At 46.4% G+C, this 19,666-nt stretch overlaps 1 protein-coding gene across 2 annotated transcripts; it reads right to left on the bottom strand.

Annotated features, from left to right (window-relative positions):
- Positions 1-11,312: 11,312 nt before the first annotated feature.
- On the bottom strand, positions 11,313-19,406 carry LOC121542411 (E3 ubiquitin-protein ligase RNF38). Of its 2 annotated transcripts, none has more exons than XM_041851811.2 (12): positions 19,219-19,406; positions 17,979-18,548; positions 15,059-15,111; positions 14,724-14,935; positions 14,186-14,585; positions 13,897-14,037; positions 13,536-13,721; positions 13,206-13,367; positions 12,969-13,072; positions 12,539-12,742; positions 12,316-12,415; positions 11,313-12,113 (listed from the first exon to the last, which is right to left on the bottom strand). In XM_041851811.2, the coding sequence occupies exons 2-12, from the start codon at positions 18,250-18,252 to the stop codon at positions 12,051-12,053; spliced, it is 1,899 nt and encodes a 632-aa protein (XP_041707745.1). In that variant the 5' UTR covers positions 18,253-18,548; positions 19,219-19,406; the 3' UTR covers positions 11,313-12,050. The 2 variants fall into 2 exon arrangements, with proteins under 2 accessions (XP_041707745.1, XP_041707753.1); XM_041851819.2 differs by lacking the exon at positions 19,219-19,406 and adding an exon at positions 19,069-19,211.
- Between the last annotated feature and the right edge of the window lie 260 nt (positions 19,407-19,666).

Here is a 19,666-nt window from a genome sequence, read left to right as displayed (position 1 = left end):
GACCCGAGGTGGTACTGAATGCTGTCTTCCACTCATCTCCCTCTCTAATGCGCACCAGGTTGTACGCGCTCCTGAGATCCAATTTTGTGAAGAATCGCGCCCCGTGAAATGACTCCGTCATACAAGCAATCAGAGGGAGAGGATAGCTATATTTGATTGTGATCGGATTGATACCACGGTAATCAATACACGGGTGTAAACCCCCATCCTTCTTCTTCACAAAAAAGAAACTTGAGGACGCAGGGGAAGTGGACGGCTGTATGTAACCCTGTCTCAGAGATTCGGTGACGTAGGTCTCCATAGCTGCCGTCTCCTCCTGAGACAGAGGATACACGTGACTACGTGGAAGCGCAGTGCCTACTTGGAGGTCTATCGCACAATCCCCCTGTCGATGAGGTGGTAATTGAGTCACCTTCTTTTTACTAAAGGCGAGTGCCAAATCGGCATACTCAGGTGGAATGTGCAAGGTGGGAACTTGGTTCGGGCTTTCCACCGTTGTTGCCCCTACGGAAACGCCTACACACCGCCCAGTACACTGATCAGACCATCCCTTGAGAGCTCTCTGTTGCCATGAAATGTTGGGGTCATGAGATGTTAACCAGGGAAGCCCCAACACCACGGGAAACGCAGGAGAATCAATCAAATACAAATGTAATATCTCCTCATGGCCTCCTGCGTTTTCATCCGGAGAGGCGCCGTGACCTCCCTAATAAATCCTGACCCCAAAGGGTGGCTATCTAGGGCATCAACAGGTACGATAGGAATCCCTAACTTATAGGTGAACTGGCGATCGATAAAATTCCCAGCTGCGCCTGAATCTACTAGCGCCTTATGCTGGGAGTGAGGAGAAACCTCGGGAAACACCACTTTAATACACATATGAGCAACAGAGAGCTCTGGGTGAGTTGGGTGCCTACTCACCTGGAATGACTCATCAGTGCGTCGCCCACTGCCTCGATTCCTAGGAGACCCTCCCCAGCACCGACCAGCAGTGTGTCCTCTGCGGCCACAGTTGGTGCAGGGGACGGCCTCCCTCCTGGTCTCCCTCCTGGTCTCCCTAGCACCAGCACCCCCGAGCTCCATAGGGGTCGGCTCGGAAGTGCTGGGGGATGGAATGGACGGCCCCGAATCCGGACGTCCGCGGGTAGCCAACAAGGTATCCAGGCGAATAGACATGTCCACCAGTTGATCAAAGCTGAGGTTGGTGTCCCTGCAGGCCAATTCCCGACGCACGTCCTCCTTCAGACTACATCTATAGTGGTCGATGAGGGCCCTCTCATTCCATCCCGCGTTGGCAGCCAGCGTCCGGAAGACCAGCGCGAACTCCTGCACGCTCCTCCTCCCCTGTCTAAGGTGGAATAGACGCTCACCCGCCGCTTTACCCTCTGGTGGATGATCGAATACTGCCCGGAAGCGGCGGGTGAACTCTGCATAGTTGACCGTAGCGGCGTCTATCCCACCCCACTCGGCGTTGGCCCACTCCAGCGCCTTGCCGGACAGACAGGAGATGAGGGCGTACACGCTCTGGTATCCCGAGGGCGCCGGGTGAATGGTTGCTAGGTAGAGTTCAACCTGGAGTAGGAAACCCTGGCACCCGGCCGCTGTGCCATCATAAGCCCTCGGGAGCGAGAGCTGAATCCCACTGGACCCCGGAGGTGAAGCGATGGGCATCGCCGATGGTGGTGGTATCGTTGGAGGGGGCATAGGTAGACCCCCTCTTTCCCATCGCTCAATGGTGTTCACCACCCGTTCCATGGCGGTGCCGAGAGCCTGGATCATGGCCGCTTGGTTTTCGACGCATGCCTCCATAGATCCAGCTGGCACCGCCGCTCCTGCTGACTCCATGAGTGGTGTGTGATTCTGTCAAAGTGCGACGTGAATGCGGTAGGCGAAGTCAAACGCAGGACACCGAGCTACTGGAAACGTACTTTTACTAACAAAGTAACCAGAGTACAAAACAACCTCCAAACAGGGAGGAGAATACCCGCACAATAGCAACTGCCGAAAATGACGAGAACAATCACACACAACACACAATGACCGACAGAGGGTTATATAGGGAATACAATACAACATAATAGGAAACAGGTGTACACAATCAAGACAAAACAAGTCAAACACAGAAACATAGATCGGTAGCAGCTAGTACTCCGGGGACGACGAACGCTGAAGCCTGCCCGAGCAAGGAGGAGGGGCAGCCTCGGCTGATTCCGTGACATACGCAATGAGTACAGATCAGATGCCACAAATAAAACACACACACACAAAACAGAATCCTCACAAAAACGCACATGGTGGATAATAAAAAATACAAAAAATCACAAACCGCACACACACAAAAACATGAAGTGCACACCGATACAAAAGGAGAATAGGATTGTGAGAGAGAGAGAAAGAGAGAGAGAGAGAGAGAGAGAGAGAGAGAGAGAGAGAGAGAGAGAGAGAGAGAGAGAGAGAGAGAGAGAACTAAACCACCCCAGGACTGTTATCATCCTCCAGAAATACACATTCATCCAGTCATCAGAGGGATTTTACTGCTGTTTTGCACAGAAGTAACAGACTAAAGTGTTGAAACAAGGGTGAGACAAAGCGGTAAAACAAAACAGGAACAAACAAAAGCTGGATCCATTGTGGATCCCAGGGGGAAGCTGGTGGATCATACCTCTCTATTCTCTCTCATCCTGGGGAGGTGGAGGTAGCACAAATATCTCACCCAGCCACTTTGGATTTGTTCAGGACTCATACCATGCCTGAGAATGGAGACATCTTATCCTGTGGTAAAATACTCATACTAATGTTATGTGGATACAACCTAAAACTCACAGGCCCCCACAGGCACCGTGTGATGAGCTATATTTTTGTTTTTGCCTTGCTGTCTTCTGCTGCAGCAAAATGCGTCAAATTGAAAGACTTCTCCCAACTTTCCCTCCCCCATAAGCCCCTGTGCTTCTCCTTTCTTGCTCTTTTGTTCCCTCCACACACACACACACACACACACACACACACACACACACACACACACACACACACACACACACATACTCACCTTGTGTCCTGGGGGTGACAGTGATGGCCTGTGACAGCTCAGAACAGGATGACATGGCCAGCAGTCACAGAGCATCCAGTGGGGGAAATCCCCCTGAAATAAATATCACACACACACCCAAACACACTATGACACACATTCACACACACATCATACACTACTCACTCTGGGAGATGAACACACAGCTAAGACAGGCAGGGAATGAAGCTCCCTATAGACCTGCCCCACTGATGGATGTACTGTTAACTCTGAAACTGATGTGTGTGTGTGTGTGTGTGTGTGTGTGTGTGTGTGTGTGTGTGTGTGTGTGTGTGTGTGTGTGTGTGTGTGTGTGTGTGTGTGTGTGTGTGTGTGTGTGTGTGTGTGTGTGTGTGTGTGTGTGTGTGTGTGTGTGTGTGTGTGTGTGTGTGTGTGCGTTTGTAAGAGTTGAATGGAGAGAGGTAAGAGGGATAAAAGAGGGATAGAGAGAGAGAGAGAGGGAGAGAGAGAGGAGGAACACAGTTTGTCTAGCGTGACATGAATCATGAGTCACTCCCTTTCTCCCTCCCATCCCGGAGGACCTGAGCCCTAGGACCATGCCTCAGGACTGCCTGGCCTGATGACTCCTTGCTGTCCCCAGTCCACCTGGTCATGCTGCTGCTCCAGTTTCCACTCTTCTGCCTGCGGCTATGGAACCCTGACCTGTTCAACGGACGTGCTACCTTGTCCCAGACCTCTCTCTCTACCACACCTGCTATTTCAACCTCTAAATGCCCGGTTATGAAAAGCCAAGTGTCATCTGTCAAGTGACATTTACTCCTAATTTACTGACCCGTTGCAACCTCTACAACCACTGTGATTATTATTTGACCCTGCTGGTCATCTATGAACGTTTGAATATCTTGGAGAAAAATCTGGCCTTAATGGCCATGTACTGTTATAATCTCCACCCGGCACAGTCAGAAGGGGACTGGCCACCCCTCAGAGCCTGGTTCCTCTCTAGGTTTCTTCCTAGGTTTCTGCCTTTCTAGGGAGTTTTTCCTAGCCACCGTGCTTCTACATCTGCATTGCTTGCTGTTTGGGGTTTTAGGCTGGGTTTCTGTATAGCACTTTGTGACATCTGCTGATGTAAAAAGGGCTTTATAAATAAAATATGATTGATTGATTGATAGATAGACCCCCTCAGTGACATGCCATCCTCAGTGCCCCACTAACAGTGCCAGAGGGTCTGCCCTAAATGGTACTGTGACATCATACCACTTACATCACGCCCATAAATCCAGCATGACATCATCAGTTCACATCAGTTACAGTACTTACTTTTAAATCAACATTTCCATTCTTTGGGAAAGACGGCTGCACACGCGAACAAGCACACACACACATACGCATGCACACCAGTGGAGGCTGCTGAGGGGAGGATGGCTCATAATAATGGCTAAAATGGAGTGTAATGGCTGGAATGGAGTAAATGGAATGGTATCAAACACATGAAAACCCCCAAAATGTGTTTGATACCATTCCATTTCGGACATTATTATGAGCCGTCCCACACACACACTCATTCACTCATATATTTACACCACAACCAAATCTAGAACATGACATAGACAGAAAGACAGGAAAAGTGTTTGTGTGAGGGACTAACCGAGGAATCCGAGGTCGTTCCATTCATGTGTCTTCAGATAAGCACAACCCTGCTGCTTCTCTCCCCTACAGCCAATGAGGATATGCCACCAATCAGGAAACAGCTAGAGGACATACAGCAAATCAGTGAACAGCTTGAGGAGAGCCAACCATCCAAAATCTTATAAGTAGGATCGGTAATTGGAAGCTGCAAGTTAATGTTGATTTCTCGGTGTGTAACACAGAGATAATGTAGCTGTGATAATGCTGCGACGGGGCATCAGTTTGAAGGACAAAGTCACAAAGTTTGAAGGTCTGGTCTGTTTGCACAGTTATGCGTGTCTGTCTCTGTCAATGTGTTTATCTGCATCTGAGTAACAGAGAGAGAGTGCTTCTGTCCCCAACCAAGGAGGGCCTACAGCAGCACCTAGATCTTCTGCACAGATTCTGTCAGACCTGGGCCCTAACAGTAAATCTCAGTAAGACAAAAATGATGGTGTTCCAAAAAAGGTCCAGTTGCCAGGACCACAAATTCCATCTAGACACCGTTGCCCTAGAGCACACAAAAAACGATACCTACCTCGGCCTAAACATCAGCGCCACAGGTAACTTCCACAACATCAGCGCCACAGGTAAATTCCACAAAGTTCTTTGTGGAAGTTACCTGTGGCAAATTCCACAAAGTTCTTTGTGGAAGTTACCTGTGGCGCTGATGTTTAGGCCGAGGTAGGTATAGTTTTTTGTGTGCTCTAGGGCAACGGTGTCTAGATAGATTTTGTATTTGTGGTCCTGGCAACAGGACCCTTTTTGGAACACCATTATTTTTGTCTTACTGAGATTTACTGTCAGGACCCAGGTCTGAGAGGCAAGGCAAGAAGGGCCTTCTATGCCATCAAAAGGAACATAAAATTCAACATACCAATTAGGATCTGGCTAAAAATACTTGAATCAGTTATGGAATCCATTGCCCTTTATGGTTCTGAGGTCTGCGGTCCGCTCACCAACCAAGAATTCACAAAATGGGACAAACACCTAATTGAGACTCTGCATGCAGAATTCTTTAAAAATATCCTCTGTATACAACGGAAAACACCAAATAATGCATGCAGAGCAAAATTAGGCCGATACCCGCTAATGATCAAAATCCAGAAAAAAGACGTTCAATTCTGCAACAACCTAAAAGGAAGCGATTCCCAAACCTTCCATAACAAAGCCATCACCTACAGAGAGATTACCCTGGAGAAGAATCCCCTAAGCAAGCTGGTCCTGGGGCTCTGTTCACAAACAGAACCCACAGAGCCCCAGGACAGCAACACAATTAGACCCAACCAAATCATGAGAAAACAAAAAGATAATTACTTGACACATTGGAAAGAATTAACAAAAAAACAGAGCAAACTAGAATGCTATTTGGCCCTAAACAGAGAGTACACCGTGGCAGAATACCTGACCACTGTGACTGACCCAAAATTAAGGAAAGCTTTGACTATGTACAGACTCAGTGAGCATGGCCTTGCTATTGAGAAAGGCCGCCGTAGGCAGACCTGGCTCTCAAGAGAAGACAGGCTATGTGCATACTGCCCACAACATGAGGTGGAAACTGAGCTGCACTTCCTAACCTCCTGCCAAATGTATGACCATATTAGAGACACATATTTCCCTCAGATTATACAGACCCCAAAAATAATTTTAAAACAAATCCAATTTTGATAAACTCCCATATATATTGGGTGAAACAACACAGTATGCAATCACAGCAGCAATATTTGTGACCTGTTGCCACAAGAAAAGGGCAACCAGTGAAGAACAATCACCATTGTAAACACAACCCATATTTATGTTTATTTATTTTCCCTATTGTACTTTAACTATTTGCACATCGTTGCAACACTGTATAGACATAACATGACATTTGAAATGTCTTTATTCTTACGGAACTTTTGTGAGTGTAATATTTTGTTTATTATCTATTTCACTTGCTTTGGCAATGTAAACATATGTTTCCCATGCCAATAAAACCCCCTAAATTGAAATTGAATTGAGAGACACAGAGAGATAATGCGAAACAGTGCTCAGTGAATTAATTCAGCTTTAACTGGAGAGACAGATTAGGCAGAAATCCCATATCTCTTCCATTTCATTACTCTGCGAGTAGTGGAGGATGGTTTGGACGGGAGGATGGAGGGATGGGCAGTGGTCACAGCGGAGGAGGGAGGGAGGGAGGAGGAATGGAGGGGTATTTAGGGTGAAGGACATGGGAAGGGTTGCCTCTCCTCTGCTTATTGTTCTGAGTCATCAGTCGGGCCAAAAGGCCTCTGATTCAATTAAACATGAACTCCCAAAATAAACTCTTGGATTTGCTCTCCTTTTGTCTCTCTTGCTTTCTGTCTCTCTCTTGCTGTCACACACGCTTTCTCTCTCTCCCTTTGCTGTTTTGTAAGAAACTGTTACTTATATCGTTTTATAAACTGGGTGGTTCCAGCCCTGAATGCTGATTGGCTGACAGCCATGGTATATCAGACAGTATACCACAGGTATGACAAAACATTAATTTTTACTGCTCTAATTACATTGCTGACCAGTTTATAATAGCAATAAGGCACCTCGGGGGTTTGTGATTTATGGCCAATATGCATATAAAGATAGTTGATAGAATGTTAATCTTACAGTTTTACTACACACAAATCTTTGCATTTGGCACAATTTTCATGCCGAAAATCTCTTGTTTTCACAATGAACACACTGCCATACAAATATGCACACTGACTCATCACATGGGCAAACACCCGTCACACAGTTTTACAATTAGCAATCAGAGATTTAGCAAAAAAGGGCAACAGGTGAGCTCTTCTGTTTTGGAGCAATGGATGCCAACATTGGAAACAGAGGCAGAGCCAGAGGAGTGAGAGTAAGAGGAGAAGGACGGGGAGGACAAGGACGAGGACGAGGACGAGGAAGGCCAAGGACCGTAATCTCTGATGAGATCCGAGCCACTTTGGTTGATCATGTGGTCAACCATGGTCTAACAATGAGGGAGGCTGGGCAAAGAGTACAGCCAAATTTGAGCAGGTACACTGTAGCATCCATCATCCGGACATTCCGAAATGAGAATAGGTAAGAAATCTACTCTCACTAGAAAATTGCAGTACTGCATATCAATACAGTACTCAATGAGTACATTAGTACAGCATTGCCTGTGGACTGTTTGTAGGACTGTAAAAATAACGTATGTTTCAAGTATTTGGGAAATGTATTTCTACTTTGTATTTACAGCATTTTACTATTTGTTTGGCAGAACTGAAAGATTACCAACACAAGGTGGTCGGGAACGTGTTCTGTCTCCTGAACAGGAAACTGAAATCACGAACATGGTCCTAGAAAATAACGCCATAACATTACAGCAAATACAAAGAAAAATAATAGAAAACAATGAGATATTTCAAAATATTGATAGGGTAAGCTTATCAACACTGGACAGTGTCTTGCGCAGAAATAATCTCAGGATGAAGCAGGCCTACTGGGTGCCATAGGAACGCAATTCAGAAAGAGTCAAAGAATTGCGATATAACTATTTGCAAGTGAGTCCTATACAATCCCACAATTGATGCATACTCTCAACACTGTATAAATTATACATATTTCAGTATTGTAATCATAATGATTGTGCTTCACAATAGTGACCACTCCATGTCTATTTCTGATATTGTCATGTGTGTTTCAGAGAGTCCTTGAGCTAGAGGTGGCTGCAGTGGAGCACCAGTTCATCTTCATTGATGAGGTTGGATTCAACCTCACAAAAAGACGAAAGAGGGGAAGGAATATCATCGGCCAGCGTGCCATTGTTCAAGTCCCTGGCCAGCGCGGAGGGAACATCACAATGTGTGCAGCGATTACCCACCACGGCGTCATCCATCACCATGCTACCCTTGGCCCCTACAACACCGCCCATCTGATCACATTCTTGGACACCCTACACAACACACTCAATCCTATTGAGGAATTTTTTTCTGCCTGGAGATGGAAAGTGTATGACCGAAATCCACAAACGCGTATACCTCTTCTCCAAGCTATGGAAGATGCATGTGGAGATATAGCAGCTGATGCTTTTCATGGCTGGAATCGCCATGCTTGGTGATATTTCCCCCGCTGCTTGGCCAGGGAAAACATTGCTTGTGATGTGGATGAGGTGCTGTGGCCAGACCGCAACAGAAGAGAGGATGCAGCATAGTTTTTTTTTTTTACTGTAACTGTATACATTAAATTCTTCTGTTTTGTATGTAGACCACTGTATGTGCAACTTTGTGTTGGTTGGGAATGGGATGTACACTGTGTACATTGTTTTTGTGGGAAAAACGAAATATATTTGTTACCGTGTATTTGTGTGTTCTGAGTATAAAAACAATATTCTCAAATATTTTACAACACACTTATGTATGTACTGTCTGTAGTAATGGCAACACTGAACCAAAAAAAGGCCTAAGTCATTATGATGAATGGAGAAGTGTTTTCCATTCATCATAGTGTTTTACATTGAGCACATCAATGTTCAACTGGTTCTTATAAATGTATATTCATATGATGGTTTGTGTGTGTCATTTGAAAACAAAATACCATTTTGATAAGAAATAACATTGTTTTGAATGTAAAGTTTCATTTTGCTGGAGAATTGATGGGTTTTGCCCATTGTGTGTGTGTTTTTTGATTTGTGTGTAGAGTTCTGAGAATATGAGGCATGCTTTCAGAAAATGTGTGTAAACAATGGAGAAAAACTGTAAGACCTGCTTCTGCTCAGAGCGGAGTTGCATTTCCCTGTTTTTAGAAATAAACCTGCAGTTACCATTGACTATTTTTCTCTCCATCCTCTTCCTCTCTCTCTTTTCCCTACCACTCACTCCCTCTCAACCCTCCCTCGCTCTTTCTCCTTCTGCACATCCGACACACACAAGTCAAATGCAACTGTCTCCTGTCTCCAGTGTGTATGTGCTTAGATCCGTCTGCGAGCGTGTGGAGGACCAGATGACGCCTGACAGTGTCTCTGACAAACAGAGGTGTGGATCAGTGTCAGGGTGTCTCAGAGGAAGGCTCCCAATGCACCAGTGTGGCGTGAAGGGACAATATGCTAAACGGATCTCATTCACTCTCCATGCATCAGGCTACTTAGAGCCAGGGCTTTCAGCTTGGAATAATAACCTCTCTCTTTAGCTGGTGAGTGATCATGAATCATCAAAAGCGATACGAAGAAAGGGTAGTAAAACAACATGAGAGGAAGCAAGGGTAGAGTAAGAGAAATGACAAAGAGGGAGAATAGAGAGAGTGGAAGAGAACTAGAGAAGGAGAGAAAAAGAAAATGAAAGAGGGGAGTAAAAGCTGTGAAATATGTATAAAAGCTACTCAAATATGTATGAGTAATCCTGTATGGAACACATTATGCAGGTCAGAGGGCACATTGCCTGGAGACAGCCTGGTGAGAGAGGCTCACCATGAACAATCAGACAACGACCCCCTCCATGTGATGTAGCTAACAGCCATGCACTAGGTAACTAACAGGCCAGACACATGGCTGTGTCTATGCTCCATACGGGGTCACAGAGTAGCCTAGCATAAGTGGGTCACTGGCCAGGGTTAACACAAGTTAATGTGTTGATCATTGCATATCTCATGGCTAGACTGTGAAAACATGTGTTGGTTAAAGTGTTAAACATATCCTATCCTGCCTTCTAGAACCTGTTAATTCTTGTCTTTTGGGACTCATTTTATTATTTTGATCTAGTGCCTAGTCCTTAACCAAACCCTAATATCTACCCTTAAACAATCTGAAAGAACTGGATGGTTATGTAATCTGACTATTATAGGCTGAGTTTACACAGCCAGCTTGATTGTAATCTTTTTGCCCAAATATTGGCAAAAGATCACATCGGATTGGTCAAAAGACCAATGATTGGGCAAAAGATCAGAATTGGTCGGTCTGTATAAAACGCATCCTTCTGACTTCCATCTATACCTAGGAGTGAACCTTATGAGGATATAAGGAGAGGAAGCCTCTTTGGAACCAGGCTCTGCTGTAGATCCAGGCTCTGCTGTAGCCGGCCGCAACCGGGAGACCAATGGGGCGGCGCACAATTGGCCCAGCATCGTCCAGGGTAGGGGAGGGAATGGCCGGCAGGGAGGTAGCTCAGTTGGTAGAGCATGGCGTTTGCTACGCCAGGGTTGTGGGTTCGATTCCCATGGGGTATGAAAATCTAAAAGAATAATGTATGCACTAACTGTAAGTCGCTCTGGATAAGAGCGTCTGCTAAATGACGTAAATGTAAAGGAACATTGAGACCCATTCCTCCCTCTAAAATAAATCACCATGCCTTAAAAAGAACTGTGATGCCACCTCATGGCAGTTTGCAGTCATTACAGTTTAAAGTCCAAATAAAGAAAGCCAGCCACCATCAATAAGAAACACAACGATAAGACTAAAAGCTGAAAGCAGCAGGTGGCCGCGGTGTGCTAGCGATCACCTGCCAGGTGTTAACGAACACATGCAGAAGCATCAGGAAACTGATGGGCCATGTTCTGTGGAGAGTTGATAGGACACCCACCCTCTGCTTTGAAGTACACTGCAATCCTATTCTCTGGTGCGTTTCCTGTCTCCATGAAACAGACAGCAGACAGATCAGTGTGTATCATGTATTTTATTAATTAACCACCACCTAAAATCTAACACATCCAGAACAGAAATCAATTGAGCACAATCAAACCTAACTGCACCACAGCTCATAATAATAATAAAAAAAATGTACAAAATGTGATTTAAAAAAAGTTAATATCAAGCCTTTTATTTGTTCTACAGATATTCATATGTTTATACAGTATATAACACGTGCCACTGCAGTCAGACAAACTGATCATATTTAATAAAAGAAACTTCAGAGGAATACAGTGAAGCGCGTTGTCGTGGTAACAAAGAGCAACAGGAATGATGAGGTAAACAGCCAGGCAGACAAACTAAAGAAAAACTAACAGAAACTAGTTCAGGCTAAAGAGAGGCAGCGGAGTGGCATGGACCTTTAAGTGTCAACTACATGGAGAGGGCTGTGTGGACACCCAAGTCTAAACACACACATACCTCACACACATGATCAGAGACACTCAAATACAGTCTCATACACACACACACACACACACACACTCAACGCTGGTAGATACCAACACCAGGAATCATACGGAAAGACACTTGCATGTGCGCACACACACCAGCTGAAGGACATTCAGAGCTAGAGAGATGCAAGGGGTGTGTGCCGGACCACTGGGAATGGAGTTTGAGTATAAAGAGAGGAAAGAAGGGCAAGAGCCTAAAGGAGAGATGGAGGGCAGTGCTACAACTGTAGGCGTGGTTGTCTCCCCCTACTGGTCACTCTGAGTCTCGCTGGACCTCTGAGGCATCAGCCCTACAGATGGGACACGTCCTGTTAGCCTGGAGAGGGACAACCAGAGCGGGAGGGAGGGTGACAATGTCAGTTAACCTGCAGGGACAGGAAACAACTAGATTTTCTGGGTTTGAGGGAACTTCAGTTGGATCGAGAACTAAGTATGAAGACGTTTCACAGTATCTAGGAAAGTATGTTTGCCAACTAGTTGATCCTGAATTGTGAAATACTGGAGCGAGAGAAACTCACCCTGAGCCACTTGTCCACACACTTTCCATGGAACTCATGACTGCAGGGTAGAACTCTCAGCAGCTGACGAGACTCAAAGTCACTCATACACACCACACACCTGCAATACAACAGTACAACGTTATTACAACAGAAACGCCAACACAACACCAACTGTATACTCCGATTGGTAAGTCCGGAGGATAATATCCTCATACTCAGTTCTGATAGGGGAAGTACTCACAGCGTCTGTTCTGATTGGTGGTTGTTGGGGTTGAACCTATAGGAAGGCAGCTGCTCGATGTCTCCCTTGGTCAGTCCTCTGAGTTTGGCCTCTCCCAGACGCTCGGCCAGGTTGAGAAGGGCCTCATAGTTCTCCACCTCTCCGTCATCTACGTCTAGCTCCAGGCTGATGGCAGGGCCTGTAGGCTGGACTGGCAGCATGGAGCTGACAGAGGGAGAGAAACACACTTACCTACAGACACTGCGTGCCTACACAGCTCATTAGAACTGAGGAGAGTGGCAGATACATACTGTACATGAAAGCTCAACAGTATTCGCACAAATATGCTGTGCCACAAGAGTAGGCTACTTCCAAACAATATGGCAGCGTCTCTAGATTCTCTAAACTACAACACCCATGATGCCGAGCTAGAAGCGGATGGTGGACTTACAGGAAGTAAGGCAGGAAACTGGGGTGGTAAGGCGAGGGTGGCAGTGGCTGCTGGGAGCGGTAGCGTCGTCCTGGGATACGTCGTGGCATGAAGCTGGGATACGACTGAGAGAAGAGATGTAAAATCATTAACATTGCTGGTAATGCTAGATTTTTTATTAAATGGCTTAAAAGATAAAGATGCAACAGTCACCCTGATATGTGATAAAGGTGGTTTGAGGAGAATGGAGACACTCACCACTCCAAAGAACTCCTGTGGCAGAGGATCATGGGAAAGGAAGTGGAGCTGTGTGGAGTGGGGTGGCAGGCCGGGGTGGGCTGCGGGGGGGTAGTGGAGACCAGCCCCTAAGGACAGGTGCTCCCCCAACAGTTCCACGTCATTCTCTATCCTCTGTAATGGCTAGGAGGAAGAGAGAGAGAGAGAGAGAGAGAGAGGGGTGGGAACTTTTTGATTACATGAGAGCAAGCAGAGCTACTCAAATAGTTAAATTACTAACTACAAGTTCAATTACTAACTAAAATACTGCTTTAAGTCGCTAATGAGGTTCAAATTGCTAATGCCACTCACCGATCTGGCCTGCTGTGTGGGGTAGGGACCAAACTGTCCGGGCTGGGGGAGGTGAGGAGGATGGTGGGAGAGGTGAGGGGGGTGGTGGGACAGGTGGGGAGGGGGCAGAAGAAAGGTGTCACTGGACAGCAGGGAGGGGAACGGGTAGGGCATGGGCAGGTGCTGCACAGAGCATGTCTGCAGAACCTGAGACAGAGAGGGAGACATTTAAAATCCATTATTCTATTACAATATAGATGAGAGGTAAATGATTCATTATGTACACATTAACATACACACTGATAAAAAACAGGGAGGGAATTAGACCCATATGAAGTAGGCATACAGTATGAACTGTATCAGACAGATTAGTTGAACATACCGATGGAGGGACACTGCAGACAGGGTAGTGCTGCCCACTGAAGACCACCGAGCATGCTGGGAGCTGCTGGGGGGCAGAGCGGGGGGACAGGACGGGGGGGGCGCCAGGGGGAGAGACCGGATACGACACCTGAGAAGAACCCTGGGAGCAGAAGTCAAAGGTCAGAGTTCAAACAACCACGTTATCTGAATGCCCAAATAGAAGGATAAAGACGCCTCTAATCAAATTAAATAATGTTTTATTGACAACTATACAAACAAACAAAATGGCTTCTTGTTTCCCCACTGACCTGGTCATGGAGGTCCAGCACCACACTGCTCTGCTGCTGAGGGGGGTGGGGATGAGGATGGGAGTGCTGGGGGTGGGCGGCAGGGTGCATCAGCCTGGGGGACAGGTTAGGAGGGTGGAGGAGGGGGCGTGGGGATAGGTTGGGGGAGTGGTAGGGGCGTTCCTCTGGCCCCCGGGGAGGTTGCTGGTTGTAGGGGTAACTCTGAGGGGGGACAAGGTGGCGGTAGTTCTCATCCTGAGGCCCTGCTGAGAGGCCGTGGTGGGGGTGAGGGTGAGAATGATGATGGTGAGGGTTGTGGTGATGGTGGTGGTAGTGGTGGTGATGGTGGTGGGGGTGGGAGTGGTGATGAGGGTGGGAGGTGAGACGGTCACGGCGGCCACGCTGGCGTCTCATTGGAGGACTGGGGAGAGAGGGCACTTGACATTACTAAATCATAATTTCTACCAAACATCCTCATCATATCACAACAGATAATGCCCCAAGGAAGAATGACTATATATACTGATGCGGACCCATTGTAACATTGACACACACATACCTGCGGCGGGTGCGAACGGGTGTGTGGCATCGCTCTGGCAGGTAGTGGGGGTGTGGCCTGCGACTGGGTGGGGGTGTGGCCCAGGTTGTGGGGGTGTGGGGTAGCTCCCAGGGACGGATGGGAGAGGATGGGGTGGGGGGAGGGGCAGAGCTTAGATCTAAAATACACTGCTGGGAAAGACGCTGTCGCTTAGGGCTAGGACTGTCCTCCATCTACAGATGAGACACAGAGAAACAGAAAGAGAGAGAGGGAGTAGAAAGACAGCATGGTGTTAAGTAAGGCTATAGCATTCCTACTGCTGTGCTGGTACAATAGGGAGAGGTAAATATACTCACCTTGTCCCGCTCATCACTGCAGACGTTATCAGGGTGGAAGTGCAGGACCCCTCCTACAGGCCACAGAGAGAACAGGAGGGTCAAACCAGGCTATAGGCTACACATTTACATGAGTCATTTAGCTTACAAAACCTCAAAGCTCAGACTTGGGCCTGTCTAACAGGTACACACCAGCAGTCATGCTCCTTTTAACCTTCTCGGCTATTACCATCTGTAGAGAAAGTAGCGGCCCAAATTGTGTCTAAACTCTGAGGGAACAAATGCGCACGTATTATAGCTGGATAAAGTCTGCTCAGTCTAGGGCAGGGTTTCCCAAACTCGGTCCTCGGAACCCCAAGGGGTGCACGTTTAGTTTTTTGCCCTAGCACTACATAGCTGATTCAAATCTACACGCTTTGATCATTTGAATCAGCTGTGTAGTGCTATCGAAAAGAGAAAAAAATTTGCACCCCTTGGGGGTCCCGAGGATGAATATGGGAAACGCTGGTGTAGGGCTTTGAATTGCCTGGTTCAGTCAGACAGTGTTCCCTCTGTCTGCCACTGACAAGAGGGAGAACCATTCTCTAAGATTTAACATAATAATCTCGCTGTTCTCTGATCTCAAATAAAAAAAACGACCCCCTCTGCTGCCTCAATCTTACACAGACACACAATCCCTTCAAATCTCCAACAGGCAGAGATGCCCTTGAACTGTGCGGATGGAGTTTGCTTTAAAACAGTCCTCTAAAAACCAAAAACATCTCCCTCCCCATCCTCCTCTCCCCCCCAACTAGTCCCCTCACTCCCTCCCTCAGTCGCTTCAGAAACAACAGATCTGAGAGCGATCCCATCGCTGTGAAGTCGGGGGAGAGTGACAGCTCAAAGACGCCCCGCCAGTGGAGCCAGCAGAACAGAGCACAGCAGCCACGCGACTGGCGCTCAGCTCCGACAGGGACAGGGAGGGACAGAGATCCAGACATTGGGCTGGGTGAGGATTGCCAGGTTATAATGCGTAGTCCTAGTATCTGGTCCTCAGTACAGAAAAGGCACCTACTTGAGCCAGCAGCTGCATAATGCCCCCTGGTTCCAGGATTGAGCCACTAGTCTAAGCTGCTCTTCCACAAGCCCAAAACATGCAGTTTGTCTGTTTGAGCTCATAGAGGGAGAGAAATGGTGGCAAAATGCACAGACACATTTTCAACACCTCCAAATCCAGTCCTAACACATTCCCCTGAAAGTGATGTTCAGAGGCGTGACATGCCGAGAGCTCTGCTCACAGCACACACACTGTAAATCACACACACAGGGTATTCAAGTAGAGGCATCTGCAGTTGCTTAGAGAAGGGAGTGTGTGTGTGCCGCACAAGCGTGTTCAAAAGTGTGCGTCTGTGCAAGTGTTATTTTAGGTCTGGATGGCGAACATGCTATTACAAAAGCTCTCCATTAAAAGCTTGCATTCATTAATAGGCCTTTCTGTCTCTAGGTGATCCACTCTGTTATAATGGTAGCCCGTTTCTTCAGAGGTTAGTGGAACCCACAAAAGACTACTGAGTAAACACAGACCGACTCACTGTTGAAAGCATGACTGACAGTAACCATCACTGTGTCAACATGCCATTATGGCTCATATGGGAAACTCTTCTGTGTGTGTTCTATCCCACCATATGGGGCAGTATTCTCATAGCTCATTGATGTCTACTGCCTCAGTGTTTGGCAATATCCAGATGTTCATACCATCATACCATTTCTGTACCATACCGGTGTATTCGGTATTTCCGAATGTGCACACAAGGGGGCGCTATTTAAATAAAAATTATATATTTAAATAAAAATTATATATATATATATACACAAATTTAGGCACAAAAATGTTTGGGCAACAGGGATCTTGATCCAGCAGGGGATTGAATGTCTCTGCTGTAACCAAGAAGCGTGATCTTGACATCTAACTACTTAGCTAGCAAACCAAATGCATAGCTGGAGCCCTGATCTGGACATAACTTGACACATCTTAGATTTCTTATAGTTATAAAATATAAACAAAAATATAAAACGCAACAATTTCAAAGATTTTACTGAGTTACAGTTCATAAGGAAATCAGTCAATTGAAATAAATGAATTAGGCCTTAACCTATGGATTTCACATGACTGGGCAGGGGTGCAGCCATGGGTGGGCCTGGGAGGGCATAGGCCCACCCACTTGGCAGCCAGGCCCACCCACTGGGGGTATAACATGGGACCAACACTTTACATGTTATGTTTACATTTTTGTTCAGTGTAGTTATAAGCAGTGTAGTTATAAGCAGTGCCCGCTTAATTATACTGTCGGTATTACGAAATACCCTGGTATGCAGTATATCGCCCAAGCCTACTGCCGCATATGTATATTACAACATATAAATTGTGTAGCACAAAGAATGAGTGTCTTTTCCTGAAAACAATTTAGGCTATCAAGTCAAAACATGTATCCTGCATACCTCCATATGCCAATTTACCATGTCAACAACTGTCCTGTCCAGCTCCCTCACTCCCCATTTGTTCAAAGCTCCTTTAAATGCTCTGAGAAGGCAGCATGAGCAATCTTTCAATAATTGAAATGTGTTCATGTTCTTTGGAAATGTAGGCAATTTAAAGATCACGCAGACTGGACGGGCCTTTCACATAAGCAGTGAGGAAGCTACTAACTGAGTCTCTGCCCTTTCCTCTCATGGCCACCTGACTACAGACAACACTGGATGGATGATCAAATCTGGTTGTTGGCATCTTATCTTTTTAGACAAACAGCTAGAACACTGCACTGACGACTGTTATACAGCTATGAGGAAGACTGCACTGTTTACATGTCAAGCCTGGCACCTGCTAAAATCACAATGGTACACCAATCTATGCAGGGGGTGTGATGCATCTAGATTCGTATGGAAAGGGAGCCTTGAAGCTTACCGGTGCTGGGATGTCTGTGTGCTCCGTGCGAAGGGTGGCGTTGCGCCCCACCGGACAGATAGTTCCCCTGGGTGTGCTGGTTTTCCGAATAGCTGCTGCGCGCCCCGTGCGGAACCCAGCCGGGGTTGTTCTGTTGAGGGTAATTCACCCCGATCCCTCCACTGGCATTCATCATGTTCCCATTGTTGATTGCGTTATTGCCGTTGCCACCACCGTTCATGCCATAGTGAAAGAAACCTGAACGCGACCGCGACCGAGTCCTCGGGGGATCCATGGCTGAAGGGGGCGGTGGTAGGTGGGCGTAATGGAGGTATATCTGGGAGAGATGGTTTGCCGTAGCCGAAGCCTCCCTCGTCTAGCCGCCACTCCTTGCTATCTTCGTAATCGGCCTGTTCTAGAGAGTATCTTCCTTCGCATGAACAGCTTGGTTTGGGGCGTAGGTAAAACGGAAAGCGGCGGGTGTCGTTCGTCCACTATCGGCAGCAATGGGTATTTCCTGTCAGCTCTCCCCTCTGCCTATGTTGCGCGTCACTGCCAGTCCACACTCCAAAAACGGCTTTATTTGTATCCCTAGAGAGGTAGATTTGGTATGTTAGTTTGTTCTGTCATAGCAATACACAGTATGCAAACAAAACAAAACATAAAAAACTATCCATATTAGGTACATTATAACAAAAAGCTTTAGTGAATGTATCTGGGCTGTACCCCTTCGGGTTTTCTATTGTCTCATCAGCTATGAAGCTTGGTTGGCGACTAACGTTACTGGCTGTCTACTTTTCAGTGTGAAATGGCACGCAAGCTCGCCGGAGTTCCACATTCAGTTAACTGGTTAGACTATTTGCTAGTTGGACAACGTTAACACACAGCTGACTTTGTAATATTAACTTTAACTGTCGCTAGCTAGCCAACAAACTTAGCTTGCTGCTATTTAGCATATTATAGCTAACTGGATTGCGGGCTAGCTAACTTACGTAAGATAACAAAACCACGGTTCAGAAATACTACGTTTTCTAGGTAAAACATTCCTGTAATATGTATAAATTCCCACATTATACACTTGGTAACCCACCGCTAATTCACAACTACTAACCTTTTAACTAAACCCGTCGTTGTTAACGAGTCTATTGCTAACAGGAAAGCTAGCTAGTAGGAGGAAAACAATGTCGCTGCCGACATTTCCAAGCCTTAGTAGAGAGCTAGCTAGCTTGAATGTCTGCTCATTGGCATGCATGCTGCTAACCTGTTTAGACGATGTTGGTTGATCCGAGATAGGCGCGGTCGATTGCCTTGCCTGATCTGCAAATAATGCTGGTCTTCGTCCGATTTAAATCCCCACCACGTAATGTACATTCACGGCTGAAGATGGTGGTGTTTTCTCTGTAGATGTCAGTGGGGAGCGTAAGTGGAGATCAATCATTGGGAGTTTCAGATCTCTGGTCAGACCGATCTAATCGAAGACAGAAATCTCTGACGTTACATTGTGCAAAAATCCTCAAAGACATACCACAACTAGAATACATTTATTAGTGCATATGTTCGGTTTAAAACGAGTGGTGTCTTTTTTCAGGCCATAGTATTGATTATCCCGATAACAATAGATCACTGCATTGATTCATTTAGTCTGGTAAACGTCGGGGAGGAATCAACCGAATTAATAATTCAGTAGTCTTGTTTCAGTACCAAGGAAT

Source organism: Coregonus clupeaformis, chromosome 3, assembly GCF_020615455.1.
Source record: "Coregonus clupeaformis isolate EN_2021a chromosome 3, ASM2061545v1, whole genome shotgun sequence".
Lineage (NCBI taxonomy): Eukaryota > Metazoa > Chordata > Actinopteri > Salmoniformes > Salmonidae > Coregonus > Coregonus clupeaformis.
This window is presented reverse-complemented; position numbering and strand designations above follow the sequence as displayed.

Coding starts and splice junctions, on each gene's coding strand:
- LOC121542411 (XM_041851811.2), bottom strand. CDS start 18,252: ATGGATCCCCCGAGGACTCGGTCGCGGTCGCGTTCAGGTTTCTTTCAC. Junction 14,586..14,723: donor CCCGTTCGCACCCGCCGCAG/GTATGTGTGTGT, acceptor CTCTCTCCCCAG/TCCTCCAATGAGACGCCAGC. Junction 13,368..13,535: donor CCACACAGCAGGCCAGATCG/GTGAGTGGCATT, acceptor TCTTCCTCCTAG/CCATTACAGAGGATAGAGAA.